The sequence below is a fragment of the Thrips palmi genome, unplaced genomic scaffold, assembly GCF_012932325.1.
Source record: "Thrips palmi isolate BJ-2018 unplaced genomic scaffold, TpBJ-2018v1 HiC_scaffold_2, whole genome shotgun sequence".
NCBI lineage: Eukaryota > Metazoa > Arthropoda > Insecta > Thysanoptera > Thripidae > Thrips > Thrips palmi.
The window spans coordinates 2,001,765-2,019,236 of record NW_023144629.1 but is presented as its reverse complement, the minus strand read 5'-3'; the positions used below and the strand labels follow the sequence as shown (position 1 = coordinate 2,019,236).

At 55.4% G+C, this 17,472-nt stretch overlaps 3 protein-coding genes across 3 annotated transcripts; 2 read left to right on the top strand and 1 right to left on the bottom strand.

The window, feature by feature from the left end:
• Window positions 1-1,137: 1,137 nt before the first annotated feature.
• Window positions 1,138-7,376, top strand: LOC117647295 (MOXD1 homolog 1). The gene is made up of 11 exons (XM_034388999.1): window positions 1,138-1,599; window positions 3,743-3,889; window positions 3,974-4,165; window positions 4,248-4,334; window positions 4,424-4,622; window positions 4,717-4,818; window positions 4,910-5,073; window positions 5,153-5,269; window positions 5,356-5,672; window positions 5,764-6,139; window positions 6,218-7,376. The coding sequence occupies exons 1-11, from the start codon at window positions 1,276-1,278 to the stop codon at window positions 6,425-6,427; spliced, it is 2,235 nt and encodes a 744-aa protein (XP_034244890.1). The 5' UTR covers window positions 1,138-1,275; the 3' UTR covers window positions 6,428-7,376.
• Window positions 7,377-11,661: 4,285 nt separating this feature from the next.
• Window positions 11,662-13,370, bottom strand: LOC117647090 (5-formyltetrahydrofolate cyclo-ligase). Its single transcript, XM_034388605.1, has 4 exons — window positions 13,122-13,370; window positions 12,766-12,931; window positions 12,196-12,487; window positions 11,662-11,923 (listed from the first exon to the last, which is right to left on the bottom strand). Exons 2-4 carry the CDS (start codon window positions 12,910-12,912, stop codon window positions 11,706-11,708), a joined length of 657 nt encoding a protein of 218 aa, XP_034244496.1. The 5' UTR covers window positions 12,913-12,931; window positions 13,122-13,370; the 3' UTR covers window positions 11,662-11,705.
• Window positions 13,371-13,404: 34 nt separating this feature from the next.
• On the top strand, window positions 13,405-17,095 carry LOC117647089 (peptidyl-alpha-hydroxyglycine alpha-amidating lyase 1). The gene is made up of 9 exons (XM_034388604.1): window positions 13,405-13,773; window positions 13,883-14,049; window positions 14,122-14,362; window positions 14,449-14,756; window positions 14,843-15,049; window positions 15,143-15,361; window positions 15,445-15,555; window positions 15,630-15,803; window positions 16,834-17,095. Exons 2-9 carry the CDS (start codon window positions 13,887-13,889, stop codon window positions 16,962-16,964), a joined length of 1,554 nt encoding a protein of 517 aa, XP_034244495.1. The 5' UTR covers window positions 13,405-13,773; window positions 13,883-13,886; the 3' UTR covers window positions 16,965-17,095.
• The last annotated feature ends 377 nt before the right edge of the window (window positions 17,096-17,472 follow it).

Genomic DNA, 17,472 nt, shown 5'->3' with positions numbered 1-17,472 from the left:
CGGAGAGCAATCCATTGGTGGGGTCACACGTTCGGTTCGAGTCCAGTTTAGCGACTCTGGAGCTGAAAACGTGTCTAGAGTTTTGGCCGCCTCCACCGGTCCTCTGGCCCACTGTGCGCCGCTCCATGCTCCGTGTGCGAGGCGAGGAAGGTGAGGAGGGTGAGGTGCGCGCGGAACAGGAGGGGAGCGGAACAAGTACAGGAAAGAACAAGAACGAGGCGAGACCGCCGGGCCGGACCGCCGCCGGTGCCATTCAGTAACCGTCGCCCCGTCGTTTCGTTTCGTCGTCGCTCTAGGCTCTAGGCGGCCACACCCAGCCTACGTGACTCACACTCACACAAGCCACTCTGGCGTCCGGGAATTCGCGCCAAATTGACGGGTCTCCCGTTTCGCAATATAACTTCTGTCCACCGCCCACACGTCGGGGTCGGCTGGCATGACCTGACCTGCTGCATTTCCGCGAACAGAGTACAGCGGTCGTCGTCGCCAGGACGCGGGGGGATCTCCAGGCCAGGAGAAGACCGATTCCACGATGCGAGCGAGACAGACGAGGACAGCGATGAGTGAAATTTCCTGGGTGGAACTCTGCCGCCATACTCCCCGGCTCCTCCATTGATGCCGCCCGTTGCGCGTGCTGGGGTCGCTGGGCGCTGGGGCTTTAGCGCGTGCGGGCCGGAGGACTGTTTTGGGACCAGCATGACCAGCATGGGGTGCGACGCGACGCGGTCGCGACGCGGCGCTGACGGCCGCGTCCTCGCGGCAGCGTGCGGCAGCCGGCTGTTGCTCGCGGCTCGCGGCCAGGACGAGGGGCGGGGAGGGGAAGGGGTGCTGCAGGCAGACAGACAGTAGACCGGAGCGGTAGCGGGGGCGGGGCGAGGCGGGGGGCGGAGGGGTACAGGGCCAGGACTTGCATGGAGAGCCTCGTGCCGCTCGCTCCGCAGGCTGCCAGCCTCGGCTTGCCGCCAGGTCACAGTCCTGGCCGTGCCGCCGCCGTGCCGCCGTGCCGCCGTGCTGGAGGCTGGCGGTTATTGGTGGCGGGGCGGGGTGGGGCAGCTGGCGCGGCTGCAGCCGGCAGGCGGGACTGGCGGCAGCCAGCCAGCCAGCCACCAGGCCAGGCAGCCAGGCAGTCCTGTTTGAGCCTGCGTGCTGCGCGTGCTGAGGAACCTCAACGCTCCTCGTGCCCGACTTGCCCGACGTGTCCGCTGTCTTTGTCGTCGTGCTTCGCGGTTCGCCCCGCGCTTCGCGTCTGCCCGTGTTGTGCGACTATGCGTTGACATGCTGCTGCTCGCGCTGCTGTTGCTGCCCTTCGGCACCGTCCATGGAGGCCCCCACGGCGGCGTGGTGCACCGCGAGCAGGCCTGGACACACAGCACCCAGCTGGACGCCGGCCGCAACGTCCGCGGCAGCAACGCCCTGGCCGGCGGCCTGGCCGGCGGGGTGCGGCTGAGTTGGCGCCCCCGCGAGCGCGACATCCTGTTCCAGCTGGACGCCCCCACCAGGGGCTACGTCGGCCTGGGCTTCTCCAACAACGGCGCCATGGCCGGCGCCGACATCATCGTCGCCTGGGTGGACGACGCGTCCGGGAGGCCGCACCTGCTGGTGGGTAGAGCACTGGTGCCTTGCTTCGTGTGGCCAGCGCGCCGGCCGCCGGTCAGCTGACTCGCTCTTTGGTGCGGGGCCGGCTGCGCCTTGCTGCGCGGCCCAAGCTTGACAAACGGCATGACGGCGTAGCGGTCTAGTCCGGCTTGACGTTGTCCGGCCGCCTGGGCTGCCCTGCCCGCGAGCCGCGAGCGCGAGTGCACCGCAGAGGCGGCTTGGCGGCCGCGCCCCCCTCCGCGCCCCCCTCCGCGCCCCCCTCCGCGCCCCCCTCCGCGCCCCCTCCGCGGCCCCCTCCGCGCCCCCCTCCGCGCCCCCCTCCGCGCCCCCCTCCGCGGCCCCCCTCCGCGCCCCCCTCCGCGCCCCCCTCCGCGCCCCCCTCCGCGCCCCCCTCCGCGCCCCCCTCCGCGCCCCCCTCCGCGCCCCCCTCCGCGCCCCCCTCCGCGCCCCCCTCCGCGCCCCCTCCGCGCCCCCCTCCGCGCCCCCTCCGCGCCCCCTCCGCCCCCCGCGAGCCGCGCCCGCCCGGTGAATGGCGGCTCGGCGGCGGCTTTACAGTTACAGTGTACCCGGCCCGCGAATCTGTTGCGTTCCAGAGCGGAAGGCTCGAGGAAAAAGTAAGAAATGAGAGAGTGCCGATGAATGGGAACCGGTCGCCCGTTATTCTTATCAGCTTCCGAGCCATTGCGACGGAGGGATGGGGAGCGGCCCGCCGTGTTTGAGTAGGCCGCGTTGGCGCGACGCGGGCCTGCACTGCAGACTGCACCCTCCAGCCTGCTTCAGCGCCTCCCCGCTTTGATTGAGTGCTAATCACGCCAGGCCCGGGCGGCTGGGCCGCGGCGGCCCACCCCATCTGCATCTGGGCGCCCCGTCCCGCCGCGTCCCGCCGCGTCCCGGTCCCGCGCCCACCCCGGCAGTCAGACAGACAGTCCCAGGAGCAACAGGAGGCTCAATCCGTCCGCTCCGCGCTCCGCCCCTTGGTGCCCCTTTGATGCGCGTGGCCCCACGGCGGCCCCACGGCCCGACCGACGACCGACGGGCGGACAAGGTGCAACAGGAGCCCCTTGACGAGACGAGAGACGACCAGCCCCAACAAATCCGACGAGACTGCGCCCCCCTCCACCCCCTTGCCTTTCCTCGAATAAGTTTGCCGGCACATACGTCATTCGATTTTACGAAGCGAAACGGTTGGCCGGGGCAGCCGGGCCCCGCGCCCGCCCCGCCCGCTCCTCCTCGCCTCCGCCAGGACGCCAGGACGCGTGGGCAGGTCGAGGTGGTCGAGGGGGTCGGGGTGGAGGTGGGGAGCCTGCTTCCGGCGCACGCTAGCGCACGCGTGCCGGCAACCTGGCCCCCTCCTCCGCCTCCACCTCCGCCACCTCAAGCTCAAGGCCCGACATCTGCCCGGCGGGCCTGCGGGCTGTGCAGCTGCACCCTCGCCTCCCCCCCCCCCCCCACATCGCTCCCTTCCGCCGCGGGGCACGTGCGCGGTGCGTAGCGGTGGGGCGCATAGACAGACAACACCACACCCCCCAGGGCTCTGAAGGACGCCCTGGCATGCCATGCCGTGCACTGTTTTTGTTTTTCAGCCCCCCCCCCCCTTTTGACTGCAGCTGCCGGGTCCAATTTCCCGCATCGAGTGTGTCGTGTCCTTCCTCGGAGATTGCGAGGCGTGGGCGGGCGTCCTCTGGCGTCCTTGCATCCTTTTGTGACGTCACATCGAGTCCGCCTGCCTCGTGAGCGCAGCGGAGGGGTATCGCCAAAGTGCGCCTGGGGTTGGGGCGCTGGGTTGGGGCGCTGGGTTGAGGGGGTTGGGGGCCGCCGATAACTGCCGATACTCTGCGCCGGTCCCTGGCGCGCGGAGTATCTGCCCTGCATCCTCTGGGAAGTGCATCGCCCCCTGCCGCCTGATTCCAAAGGATCGATTCGTCGCTCTGTCTCTCCCGCCACTCCGCGGGGCGACCCGTGAGTGCGACAGGGACAGAGCGACGAGAGGTTCGAAAGGTGCTTTCGGAAGCAGGCGGCTGACGCGTGGGGTATCTGCGCTGCAGCCGACAGGAAGTGCACCGCCGGCGCGCGCCGTTCAAAGCCACTCGGCGACGCGTAGCGAGGATGAGGCTGACCGCGCCGTGTTCTGTCTCCCCTGTTGCAGGACTGCCACGCGACGTCGAACGCGGCGCCGATCCTGGACGAGCAGGAGGACGTCAAGCTGCTGTACGGCAAGCAGAACGGCACGCACACGTCCCTGCGCTTCCGCAGGGCCTGGGACACGTGTGACCACAACGACATGGTCCTCGGGGTGGGTTGTCGTCTCCGGCTCGCACTTTATCTTTCGCATCATTCTTAGGACGTCTCTCTTACACTTCACTCTACCCTGTTACAGGAAGACACCATCCGCGTTATCTGGGCAATGGGGGAGAGTGACCCAGTGATTGACGACATAGTTGGTGTGTCGGGACTGGTGTGGCACGGAGCGCACAACCGTGGAAGCCACTCTTTGCATCTGAGGGGGCCTCCTGTGAGCCTGCAGCCCCAGGGAAGTGAGATCTACAGTTGGGATGTCAGGCAAGAAGAGGTAAAAACAAGACCACATTTCTAGAACACAATTGACTTTTGGGCTGTTTTGTTTATTTTAATTGTTGTACTTCTTTCATTAGTTCATCGTGCCTGACAACATGGACACAGTATACTGGTGCAGGATTTTTAAAGTCCCTGGACTTACAAGGAAACACCATATGCTTGGGGTGAGGAGCAAAGAAGTGTCTTAATTTCATCAAATTGATGACCTTTTTTTAGGCCTAAATTAACATCCCCAATATTTTTTGGTCCTTAGTATGAGCCGATTATTTCTGCGGATTCCCTTCGTCACGTCCACCACATGCTGCTGTACGAGTGTGCACCCAAGTCGCGACAGATTCCACTGCTCGAAAGGGCGTCTAAAGAACGGGGTGCGGCTTGCTATTCGCCCGCAATGCCCCCAGAATGGGATTCATGTCTCACTCCTATTGTCGCTTGGGCTGTTGGGTCTCAAGGTAAATGTGCCAAAATAGTTTTCTATCAACTTCCTTTTATTTAAACTGGTTGTAATGTGAATTTAAAAAAAAATGTTTTTTTTTTCTGTTTTAGGTGAGATATTTCCAGAACATGTTGGAATACCTCTTGGAGAAGGTCATAGATCTACATACTTCATGTTAGAAGTTCACTATGACAACCCTTCTCTCAAAAGACGTAGGTTTCTTTTAAGTTTGTCCCTTCAATCTTAGATTAATTTTTTTTGGTACCATAAGCTTATTTTTTATCTTTGTTTTTCATATTACAGTACGTGATAACTCTGGCCTTAAAATATACTACACCCCAAACTTGCGTCCAAATGATGCTGGAATATTATCTACTGGGATTGCAGTATCTCCTTTGCACATGATCCCTCCACAGCAACCAGCTTACAGAACATTTGGTTACTGCCCGTCAGCGTGTTCAAAGAAGGTAAGTCCTATTTTCTGAGGTAAAGAAAAAAATCACAGGTGGAGATATTTTGTCATTGGTTTGTACTTTATTTTTCCAGTTGCTGCCGAGTGAGGGAATCAAAGTTATCTCAGTTGTTCTCCACTCACACATGGCAGGAAGCCAGATGGAACTGAGACATCTGAGGAATGGACAAGAACTTCCTAGGATAGCACAGGTAAGTCATCAGGCTTCTACAAAAAAATTGAAAATTAAATGCTGTGAACCCTTTTCTTATGAGTCAAACAAAATTAATTGTTACAGGATAAACATTATGACTTCAATTACCAACAATCCCGACGTCTACCCAGGGAAGTCACGGTTTTGCCAGGAGATGAGCTAGTCACAGAATGTGTGTACAAGACAATCAACAGAACTTATCCCACTTATGGTGGTTACTCGACCAAACAAGAAATGTGCCTTTCCTTTGCACTTCACTACCCCAGAACTCCCCTTGCTGCTTGCCATTCAATGACTCCTGTGGAGTACTTTTTCTCAACTCTAGACGTTCAACAGTTTTATGGTGTTGACATGCCTGCTGTTGAGAGGCTGTTCCTCAAAACAGGTTCCCCCGACAATGGGCAAGTATATTTTTTATGTGATATGTTTTCTTCTATTTGGCTTATAAATCAAAACAGGCATATCTAATTCTCAAACTATTTTAACCTTCAGAGCTAGTGATGAAGAAAAGCTACGTCAGCTTGTCAAATCGTTTAAAACAACTACTACGCCAACACCCAGCGTCTTTGATGCTCCAGTGGGGGATGAATGGGACGATGAAGCAAACCAGAGAGCCATTCTCGCACTCAAAGCTGCCAAGGACTTCACAATTGAGGGAGAAGGTGATCCTGAGGGTGCAGGAGCAGGCCCTGGCGGCCTCTTCGCTGATCTAGTTATTCGAGAACCTGCTCAGTTTAGGAACCGGACTTTCACAGAACATCTGTTGGCACTGCCTTGGACTGAGCCTGATTTCACAGCAAACTTGGAAGAAGTTCTAAGTGGAAGTCACATGGCTTTCTGTAGGCTTCAAGATGATCAATTGGCCGTGGTGAGTGTAAATTGATTTAAAATACAGAGAATTGGAATTCCTGAAAGCTTCTATTAATTAGAAAATTTTCTTTTCCAGCCTGCAGATGTTTTTAAATTGGAGAACATTACTGCATTCCTAGAGGATTCTGAGCAACGATTGTCACAGTGCCATGAGTTCCGAGAAGATCTTGACCAACAGCACTTGTTTAGTGGAGGGTCATCAGGACTAGTCGTGAGTTTTACCCTTGCCCAATCAACCGCTCTATTAGTTCTATTAAGAGTTTGGATAGGTATGTGTGGACTTTAAAAATAATTTCATAAGGCAAACTGTAATCAAAACCTACATCTGGCTTGATATTTTAAAGTTTGTGTCAAACTTCATTCATTGTTGTTAAAAATTAGGATGGTGGACTCCTAGTTTTTACTTCTTGTTTATCAGTGCCACTTAAATTTTTCACTATGACTAGGCACTGAGCTTGAACCAAAGATGGCTAATCAAAGACTTAACTTTTTCATTTTAGTTTAGACCACTTTTTTTCAATTCTTAAGGGTTAATATCAGTATTTTAAGAGACTGTCAAGACCCAATGTATTTCTTAGTTTAACCTTCTTGTGATAATTCCAGTTTGTAAATATGTAATGTATCAATCATTGTATATACAGCGTAGTAAGATGGTAGATTTAATTTATTAATCTGTGAATATTTTCCGATGCTCTTGGTTAATTCAAACTCAATACGGCTGGGCAAGCATGCAATAGTAAAGGCAACACGTTTACTGTATTTTTACACGTTTGCATATTAGGTGAAATTTTCTAATCTCTTTTAAGTCCCAGCTTCTTCTTTCCTCCTATTTTTTTTTCTCCTTTGGACACATATGTGATAATACAGTAAAAATGTTGTCACCATGTAAAAAGAAAGCGTGACTCGTCAAAGGCCGCAGCCAAGATTAGAACTGAGGCTGTGAAAACTGTTATGTCATTTTTAGCAAATAATGTATAACTCCCCCTCAAAGTGCTTTATGTCTCAATTCTGTTTCTTCAACCACAAAAATGTTTTGGTTGCGACTCCCAAGAAGATTTAAAGTGCTCAATGAAATCACACTACTTAAAAGGCTGGAGAAATGTACACAGTTTCAGATCAATAATTTCTTGAAAGACTGTTAATTAATTTTTATGAACTATTTATTTTTCTACCTCACATAAGTGTATGTGCGAATTTTCATTCAAAAAAAAAATAAAAATAAAAAGTATTTTGAAGCATTGCCCTGTTTTTTCTCTCTCTTTTTTTTTCAGTTGGAATAATGGATGAGGCTTACGCGCCCTCTATTATTCCGAAAGCATTCACTCCAGTCCGCCGCCCCGCCGGCCGAGCCCCTGCGATGGTCGGGATACTCGCCCGCCACGCGCAGTGGCCCGGCAGTGGCGCTACTGTACTACTCTATCGCGAAGCAATATAGAGAATTACTGTAGTGCTCTGAGGCTTCTGTGCACGCGAAGGCGCGAAAAGTCCTTTACCCGCCATTACCAGCAATTACTTTTAAAAGTGGAAAACATGAGTCCGGCACCGCGCCCCGGTCGAAGGGAAAAGGGCGACACGGAGTTCAGAGGAAGGGAAAGAGGATTTGGCGGCGCTCGGCGGTTCGTCCAAAGCAATTTTATTTTTCCAAGCAAAAGCGGTGTTTCTCTTCTTATTGACGTGGGGCCAGGAGCCAAGTGAGCGCTGTGAGCCTGGATGGAGGGACAGCAGTGGACGGCCCTTGGCCCCGCGGGCACCCTCGGGGAAGCCCCATGCAGTGGAGACACTTGGTCTAATGCGAGTCGCATCCCCAACACCCTGCCCGCGGCGCCGCCGGGTAGGGCCGACCGACTGATTCCGAGAGTCATTTTCGTCGCTCTGTCTCTCTTGCACCTATGCGGGACGTCCGATGAGTGTGAGACAAACAGAGCGACGAAACGGGCTTTCGGAATCGGTCTGGTCGGTGCTGGTCGGTCAGACACAGACGAGGTGGGGCGTGTAGAGCCACGCTCGCGGCCAGCCGTCGGCCAGCCGCGGGGATCGGGGTTGGTGTTGGGTGTAGGGGGTTGGGGGTTGGGGGTTCGACTCCGAGCAGCGGAGTGATGGACGCCTTGGGTTATTCAGCAGACCGTGGCGCGCGGGGCGGGGTGGGAAGGGGGACACCCCTCGTAGTGTGTGGGACGCCACGCCTCGCCACGCCGCCGCGCGCCGCAGTGCCGTCGCCTCCCGCGGCCGCCGCGTCTATTGATCGCGTCTCGATCTAATTAATCGGAATCGCAGGTGTGGCGGCCGCGCTCACGGGTGTCACGTGTGTGCCGGCAGTGTAGCGCGGCGCGGCGGCGGTGGGGAATGACTCCGCGGAGGGCTGGGGGGGGGGGATGCATAGCGCGAGGGAAAAGGCGCGGCCGGGGCTCGAGGGCCCTTCCAGGCCCTTCCAGGCCCTTCACGCGACTCCAAGGGGGCCGAAGGGACGGGGGTGAACGAGGCCCCACTAATGGCGAGCCCTCCGGCACGGCAGGCACGGCCTCCACGTCCCAGACACCCCGAGTCGGAACCCGCGGCGTGATAAAGCGACCCCGCAGAGCGACTTGGAACATCGCCTGCGTCCCCCTGCCTCTCTGCTCGTAAGGGGTAGTTCCTTCCACGTGCGGTGCGCGATTGAGTCAGCCGAGAGGTATGGGCGAGCGCCGACCGCCGAGCCCGCAGGACAAGGACGGCGACCCCCGACCCGAACCCGAACCAGTGGTTCGTGGATTCGCGGAGCCCTTCTGTCGCCAGTTTACGCGGCAGGGCTAAAGGCGCAGGGCGGCCGGGGAAGGCCGCGTGCGAAACCGCCAAACAGGGCACCGCCCCGCCGGCACGCCGTGTGGGGGTGCCCCAACCGGGCCGCCGCCCCGGACGCCCGCCTCCGCTATCGAGCCCGTCTGGCACTCCGGCACTCCCATGCACGGCCACCTAGAGCCCCTTTAGCCCGCCCGGCGTGCCCGGCGCAGCCTAGGCGCAGCGAGCGGGGGTAGGGAGGCGCGACCCCCAAGGCGCACCCCGCGACGCGCACCCCCCTGGCCCGCCGCCTCGTTCGCCGGGTCGCCACCGAGGGCGCCAGCGTCGCTGCACGCGCCCTCCACGGGGGTGGGCCGGGTGTACGGGGTGGTGCGAGGGGGTGACCCGTACTCCGTACTCTGGCCGCGGCAGCGCGCAGCAGTGACTCGGACGGCGCGGCGCAAGGACGTACAGGCCGCGCCGTCCACGCCGCCACCTCGCCGTCGTCCGTCCAGCCGGATGGCCTCTAGGGCCAGGGAGTGAGTACCAGCACCGCGAGCACGCAGCACGCACAGAGGCCCCCGCCGACGAGCAGCTTTGCTCGGCGTGGCCGCCAGCCCGGGCCCGTCGCGCCAGCACGCCAGCACGCCGTATCCGCGCGCCTAACCTCTCGCGCGGCCTCGCCACCGTGCTTGCCTGGGGCTTGCTTGGGGCTGCCGGGGGCCTGGCAACCGCTTATCGCCGCCGTGCCGCTCTCGCCGGCCTGCTCCGCGTTCGCCGCCGCGCCGTGCATGCCGCCGCCGTCCCCGCGATCCGCGTGCCGCGCCGTGCCGCGCCGTGCCGCGCCACGCAAGGGTGGGATTGACGTGGATCGACTGATGGTCTTCGATCCCTGCCGAAAGCGCGGCGTGGCGCGGCGTGGCGCGGCGTGGCGCGGCGTGGCGCGGCGTGGCGTACTGCGCCACTGGATAAGCCTACCCCAAGGTCAGCTGGGCTAGAGCGGCTAGAGCCCTGTGGGCCCGGCCCAGCCCGCAGCCCGGCCCTGTGTTCCATGGCGCCACCTGCGCCCTCTGGCGGCGGATTGCGGCGACCAGCCCCGAGGGCGCGCGGCGACGCTGGCGCCATCTCTGCGGGGCCCTGCACGCTAAAGGGTTGCAGCCGCGACACCCTCTGTAAGCGCAGTCATTGCCGCAGCACCGCGCAGCGCCTAGCTGGGGAGTGCTGGCGAGTGCCCGGCACGGTACTTCCCCCTCCGGACCCACATTCTCATTCAAAACGGTGCTAACTTCTAGCACTTATTGCGGGTTCATCAGCATCAGCCTGGTCACCGCGCGGTGCGAATGAAGCCCCGTCCAGCACACGTTGGACCTGATTGACAGGATCATAGATGGCATGGCGTTGTTTGCAGACAAATGCATGCAGACGGCTATACATGTTCCTAGCGTAGGGCTCTGTGTTGAGTCTCCTCTTTCCGAAATTCCAAATCAAACCGTAGCTGTGTCCGTAGTTGTTCTGTGTTAGATGGCTAGCTGTCGTTCATAGCCTCTTCAACAGCCAGCACTGCTGCAGCAGTCAGTCGTCGGGAGCCGGGCCGGGCCAAACTGCCGGCCAAACCGCCGGCCCCGCTAGCCCCTTTAGTCCGCAAGAGACGCCAACCACAATTACCCTGTCGATCCGATTTTGTCCGACGTTTGCCACAAAAGCGGGTTCACGGTGGTAACTGTGGGCAGGCCGACCTTAGTCACACGTGCGCGCTGGCCGCGCTGGCCGCTGCCGCGCCATTCCACGCCACTCGCCGCCGTGAGTAACACCGAGTAGGCCGTCGAGCAGGCCAAGCAGGCCGCCGTCCCGCACGCCTTGCTTGCTTCCGCCTCTAGACCGTAGTGACCGTAGTGCAGTGTGGCATGGTCCCGCCCCGCCCAGTCCCGTAGAACTTGCAGCCCTTGCAGCTCGCCGAGGACGACCAGGACGACGACGACGCTCGCCGCTGGACGCCGCGCGGCTCTGCCCTGCCCTGCGGGAGGTTCGGGGAGCGGTGTTCCCCAATGTCCGCCGCCGGCTCCCCGCCTGCCGCGGGGCGGTGCGGCCCGGCCTGCACGTCCGCGACGTGTCCGCGACGACGCCACGTCCGTTTCACGCCAGCTCGCCAGTGCCGGTCACGATCAGGCCACGACGACGTCAAAATGAGGGCGAACAGTCTACTCTGACAAAAAGTAATTATCTTCTTCAGGCGGTTTCCTTTTTTCCGGCAGCCCTCATTTTAGCGTCCTCGTGCGACGCGGTGTCGCGCGGTCAGTCTCATTTCAGCGCCAGCTGCCACCACAAAAAAAAAGAGACGCAAAAAGCAGCAAGCAAGTTTAAGAGAAGACTTTGGGGCGAATCTTATTGGCACTTTCACACGCCAAGGCTTCTTGGAAGCCTCCCTGGGCGTGTGAGTGCCACACAGATACGACTCAGCAAGCATCGCCCCGGCATCGCCTTCACTGCAGTCACGACCACTGCCGTCATCGTGCCGAGGAGGAAATATCAAAAATATCGAAAACACAGAAATTTTTGTGAGAATGTCCAGAACGGTTTTTCTTTGAGACATGTATATGTATTTTTGTGAGTGTATGAAAAAAGATATCCTGTTTGATTTGGAAATATATGTACACGTGCGACTTCCTCTGTGCTCATTGCAGTTTTTTTAAATCCATGTTCCATTATCCTTGAACGGCGGGCCTTCAAAATGGGGGTGGGGGAAAATCACGACTCAGACACACTCACTAACAGAAAAGCACAAAAAATTTATTTAATTTAACCCGGGCCCGCTAGTCGGCCGTGAGCACGGCGTCGACGGTGTAGTCGCGGTCCGTGGTGGGCAGCTCGTCCACGACCTGCTCGCGGAAGGCCAGGGCGATGGTGGCGGGCTTGGGCGCCGGCAGCGCGGCCAGGAACTTGTCGTAGAAGCCCATGCCGTGGCCGAGGCGGTCCCCCCTCGTCGTGAAGCCCACCCCGGGCATGAGGACGAGGTCCAGCGGCGGCAGACCTGCGGGCAAGGGCAAGCCGTGTTCGGTCAGGCGTCACCGCCGGCGTTTTTGCGTCAGACTGTACCAACTGCACTACTTGACTCGTGAAGATGGGTCGAGTGGGGAGGTGGGGCGGTGGGTTGGCGCGCCGGTAAGGGGATGGGGGGCGTCGCTAAGCCGCGACGGCGTGGAGGGTGCTCGCCGTCGAGAGGGACCGACTTCCTGGACGAAATAAAGGACGGCGAGGGGCGGCTGAGGAGGGATACGCTGGAAGTACAGGACAATGGCAAACCTCCTTGGCCGGGCTGGTGGCGGGGCTCGTCCATGGCGGGCTGCGGGATGCCCCAGGGCGTGGTGGGCAGCGCCTCGAAGTCCTGCATGTCCCTGAGCAGCACCATCTCCATGCCGGGCAGCCCCTTGGCGGTGCGCTCCTTGGCCGCCTTGCCGTACGCGTAGCGCGGCACGAAGCACGCCTTGCCGGACGAGAAGAGCGCCGCCAGCACGGGCCGCGTGTCCACCTCGGCCGCCGTGCTCAGGAACACGGCCACGGACGTGCTGCGGACGTAGCTGGGGTGCTGCAGGAGCTGCGGCAGAGCAAAGCCAACATGTTCGCGCGCGCCAGAGGAATCGCTGTCTGTCTCTGTCGCACTCACGGGGCGCTCCATAAGGGTGCGAGGGAGACAGCGACAAACCGCCCCTCGGAGTCGCTCCTCAGTGTCGGCGCGCGGCGCGAGGTGAGCGCCGTGGAGGCAGGCAACGCGGCGGCGCGCAGGCGTAACGGGACAGTATCCCTGCAGCGCGCAGGCGCTCCGTGGGCAACGTCCCTGTTTCTGTTTGCGGCCTGGCCACTCCTTGTCCTCACCTTCCGGAGCACTTGCTGCGACTGCTCCGCCTTGTTCTCCGTCGTCATGCCGGCCAGCCTGGACTCGATGGCCGTCCGCACGGCAGCCTTGGCGGCGCGCATCACCTCGACGCCGTGGGCGATTCCCTGGCCGTTAGCAGACGACATGCCTTCCCTGACCTGCAGCCTGCAGCGGGGAGCACACCATTTCCAAAATAAACAGGGGCACTGGCGACAGGGGCGAGGGGTAGGGCGGGGGGGGGGGGGGGGGGGGGGAAGGGAGGGAGGTCCAGGCGGCGCGAGAGCGAGAACGCGCTACAGCAAGTGGCGAACGGACGGTTGCAAAACTTTGAAAATGAATGAGAATCAGACACTACCTCTGGAAATGGTGTAGCGGTTCACTACGCAAACACGTGGCTCGTGGGTTCGCTTCGCCGGAGGATGCTAATTTCTTTGTGAGACGAGGACGAGGTTGAATGGACCAAGCGGCGATGCACGTCTCCCTTCGTGGTGTGGTTCGGACTGATATCCGAACCGCCGAGGCCCACAAAGTTGTCAAAGAAATAGAGATCAAGGTCGAGGTCAACCAGGCAAACAGAAAACAAGACCACCGCGTGTCGAGCCGGGTCCCATGCCGTCATGAGGCTAAACATAGCCATGCTGCATGTCGCTGTCCGCAGTGCATCGTCCTGCGAATAGTGCTAGTGCTCTGCGAATAGGCTCTGCCAACCGAGTCAACACCGCAGACCGCAGCGCAGCAGCCTAAACACCCACCTGTCAACAAGACAGCTGAAAAATAAGCGACAAAAACTGTCTGCGTCGCTGTTTGTATCTGAAGATTCGTTTTCCTGAATCGCCGCTTGCTGCTTTGACGAAATTCCGACCCTGGCTTGCTGCTGCCTTGATGGGGGCCTCCGCGTAAAGCAACAAAGTGCACCAAGCTGCTGCTGCTGCTGTTGGGTTATGCTACCATGTAGATGAATTTCCTGGCCAAGAAGCTGCATTTCGCCCGTAGTTACACTCAAGTTTGTGAGTTATTTGACTTCGTAAGGAGGTGGAGGCACGGAGGATTGCGAGACACGTTTGCATCAAATTATGTCGTTCTCAAATGGATCTGTTTTTCTTTTTGATCTTTCAGTACGATGTGGGCGTTTTTTGTTTTCCTTGCTGTGGGAAGGGTCTCGTCAGCCTCTATGTGGGATACCAAGGCTGACCCTTTTCCTGGTGCAGGGGGTTCACCAGCCTCAAACACTGCACCATTGCGTCGACGTCCAGCTGTAGGCTCCTTGAATGCCGCTGACGTTGGTATGTGTTCAAGTTTTCGATTAACTGGAAACAATTCTTTGAATGGACCTAATTGTACTTTTGTATTTTTAGATTTGACATTCTCATCATCATGGCCAGATCCCAGTGTCAAATTTGGACAAGTGGCTGCAGTTACAGTTGATGGCCATGGACAGGTTGTTGTTTTCCACCGCGGAAGTCATGTGTGGGGTGGAGGAACCTTTGATGGTTACGATAACTATCAAAGAAAAGAAGACGGTCCAGTGAATGAAGATACAGTTGTTGTACTGGACCCACAGTCAGGAAAGGTTCTTAAAAGTTGGGGAAAGGGACTGTAAGTGAGAATGGTTACAAATATTTCTAATGTGCCATCATTCGAGTTTTATATTGCTTCTATTAATATATCTTATTATCTTACAGATTTTATATGCCTCACGGGTTAACAATTGACCATGAAGACAATCTATGGGTAACGGACGTCGCCCTTCATCAAATATTTAAATTCCCTTCACTGGCTGTTTTAAATGAGAAAGTAACAGAACCATTGATTGTGAAAGGAGAGCGTTTTGTCAATGGGAAAGATGATACCCATTTCTGCAAACCTAGCGCAGTAGCTGTTTTAAGGAACGGTGATTTCTTTGTGTCTGATGGGTACTGTAATTCACGTATCATTAAATTCAATAAGGAAGGTGTTAGGTTGATGACTTTAGGTAGAAGTTCATTTTCAGGTAAGATGATGATTGTCATTATTTGAACTTATTCCTAACTGAAAGGAGGAAGGTTGTATTAAAATTTTCAATTTTTTCATTCCTAGGTACCCAAGGACATAAACCTGGGCCATACCAATTCAACATTCCTCATGCTTTGACTCTTGCCGAGGATCGCAATTTGGTTTGTGCTGCAGATCGTGAAAATGGACGAGCACTATGTTTCTATTCTCACAATGGAACATTTGTTTATGAAATATCACATGATTTATTTGGATCTCGGCTTTTCAGTCTTGATTATACTCCAACTAAAGGTAGTTTTTCACCGTTCCTTTCACAATATTTATTAGTCGTACTGCCTATTTTCACATGTAAATGGTGTACTTAAATATGTCTTTTATCTAAAGGTGGACTATTCTACTTGGTAAATGGTCCTGAATTTGACAGCGCGGGAAAGGCCGTGCAGGGCTTTGTTGTCAATGCAAATGACTTGAGCCTTGTTTCTACATTTCAAGCTGGAGATTCCCAGCTGTCAAACCCCCATGACATTGCTGTGTCTCCTGATGGTGAAAGTGTGTATGTTGTTCAGTTAGACCCTCACCGGGTCCTGAAATTTGTCCACAAAGGTATCTTTCCTTCCTCTTCTTGAATTGGTCAGTTGGTATACACGTGTACAATTTTTAATAACTGTGTCTAATTTTTGTTGCAGGTTCTGAAAACTCAGAGAAGACAATTTCAACAATAAGTACCAATCAATCTGCTTCTCCTGGTCCTAACCAGCCATCAACCTTAGCAATCTCATCACAACCCACTGCTAAATGCAAGTATTCATTCTGTCACCAATATAAAAAATTTATGTTTTTTAAAAGTCCTAATTTTGTTTTCCTTCTACAGCTATTGAAGCCACAAATTCATCCTCTGTACTACCAGTGGGACTTAACCTCATGGCCAATTCTTCATTTGCCAAAGCTATGACTACTCCTCTAGTAGCAGTTACTTCACTGATGGTCATTCTATTTTGTGTGACAGGAAGTGGAATTGTATGGTACATGCGCACAAGACGAAGAGGTAGGCCGCCAGTTTTAGAGTTTGACTTAACAGAACCTATCTATGAGAGGAGCAGCTTAATGCACGATGATGATGACTGAACGTTGAGACTAAAAGTAGAACTTACCTCATGAAGAGAAATTGCTTATTGTGTATCATTTTTATTTTGTTGTTTTGCTGTAGTGGTCTGTTGGCTGTAAATGTTGTGGCGTTGCTTGCTTTGACAATGTGAACATTTTAAGAAAATGTGTACTTCAATTTAGATTACCTAGACTGAATTTTTAGATCTGTTTTGTATTTTATAGATTTTTTTATTTACTTGATGTTTTAGATTGATGTGTAATTTGTACCATAAAATATGGAGACATTCCTTCCACTATGCTTGACTTAATGGTTTATTTTACTTGCTTTTTGTTTTGTCTGGGAAAAGCCAGTTGTTGAACTTTCTTCGTTTTCCGTCCATTATAAAACCAAGAGGTATTTTCTGTGATAAGTCTGAATTATTAAGGGTAAGTAGCTTATATTATGGCTTTTATTGTTCCGTTGGCTGTGATGAAATGCATTTCTACTTGGGGTTTTACAAACAACTCATGACATCATTGATGTATTTTCTCTTAAAAAAAAAAATAAATACTGGTGTGCTCCTAGTTATACATATAAATGTCATGTTCTATTCTTTTTCTTCCTATGAATGAAATAAAGGCGTTGTCTCTGATTTGTATGCAGTTTGCATGATTTTGATTTTATCCGCACAAAACTGCCTCTTTGTATATGCTGCAGCAATAATTAGTTCATTGTACTGTAACTGCTGGTGCTCAATCCAATTTTTACATTCTACAGTATGTGTAATGAATTGTGCCTGCATGACTAGATTTAAATCATATTATTTGTATTTTTGTGTGTGGTGATAAATGGGAAATGACATTTTCTTGTAGAATAATTTTTAAGCTTGAAACTGTTGTTAATTTTTTGCAAGATTTTTTGTATGTTTCTTAAGTGGGCCTGTGTAATGAAGATCTTGAGCTTCAAATGATTGGTCTTTTGCGCACAGCGTACCCTTCAATCCCAAATGACGGATTCAATTTGGGGCAGTTGTTGGCCTCACATAGTCGACGTGGATTTGAACAAGTCAGTACGGAAGAAAGTGACGATGATCGAGCGGAAAGTGATCAGCCTGCCTGAAAGAAGATTTTTGCATATTCCAATTAAATGTACATATCAAAACTATAAAATATTTATTTTCTTCTTCCATTTCATGTTAAACTATGCTGTGGTAAATGCGTCATGTACCAATAAAAATACATTTCAGTCGAGCTGGTCTTTCTTCCTCCACCTTTCTCCGTGAACCAATTACCCGCAGAGGGTCGACGTGAGACAGGTGCGGCTGGTGCAGCACGCGGCAGGTGGTTTGTCGAACGCTGCCGCGCTGCAGTGTAGGTTGCAGGCGGGGAGCCCCTGTCGCTGCAAGGACGTGCAGGGAAGGGGGGAGCGAGGGGCGCGGGCACAACGTCGCCGCAGGAGAAGGGAGAGAAGGGCATAGCGATGTGGGCCGGACCGGGAGCACCAAGCCAAAGCCACCAAGCCGCAGTGGCTGTCAGGCTGGAGGGGAAAACCAAAACCGGCCCCGCTGCCCCCAACACGGCCCCAGCCTACCCAGTACCAATACCCAGTCCCAACACCGAACTACCGA

Excerpts from the sequence above, each read along its gene's own strand:
- LOC117647295 (XM_034388999.1), top strand. The coding sequence starts at position 1,276 with ATGCTGCTGCTCGCGCTGCTGTTGCTGCCCTTCGGCACCGTCCATGGA. Across the intron at positions 3,890-3,973 it reads ACAACGACATGGTCCTCGGG|GAAGACACCATCCGCGTTAT; the intron begins GTGGGTTGTCGT and ends ACCCTGTTACAG. Across the intron at positions 4,819-4,909 it reads CAACCCTTCTCTCAAAAGAC|TACGTGATAACTCTGGCCTT; the intron begins GTAGGTTTCTTT and ends TTCATATTACAG.
- LOC117647090 (XM_034388605.1), bottom strand. The coding sequence starts at position 12,912 with ATGTCGTCTGCTAACGGCCAGGGAATCGCCCACGGCGTCGAGGTGATG. Across the intron at positions 12,488-12,765 it reads CGCAGCAAGTGCTCCGGAAG|CTCCTGCAGCACCCCAGCTA; the intron begins GTGAGGACAAGG and ends GCTCTGCCGCAG. Across the intron at positions 11,924-12,195 it reads CCACCAGCCCGGCCAAGGAG|GTCTGCCGCCGCTGGACCTC; the intron begins GTTTGCCATTGT and ends CCTTGCCCGCAG.
- LOC117647089 (XM_034388604.1), top strand. The coding sequence starts at position 13,887 with ATGTGGGCGTTTTTTGTTTTCCTTGCTGTGGGAAGGGTCTCGTCAGCC. Across the intron at positions 14,050-14,121 it reads CTTGAATGCCGCTGACGTTG|ATTTGACATTCTCATCATCA; the intron begins GTATGTGTTCAA and ends TTGTATTTTTAG. Across the intron at positions 15,804-16,833 it reads CATGCGCACAAGACGAAGAG|CGTACCCTTCAATCCCAAAT; the intron begins GTAGGCCGCCAG and ends TTTTGCGCACAG.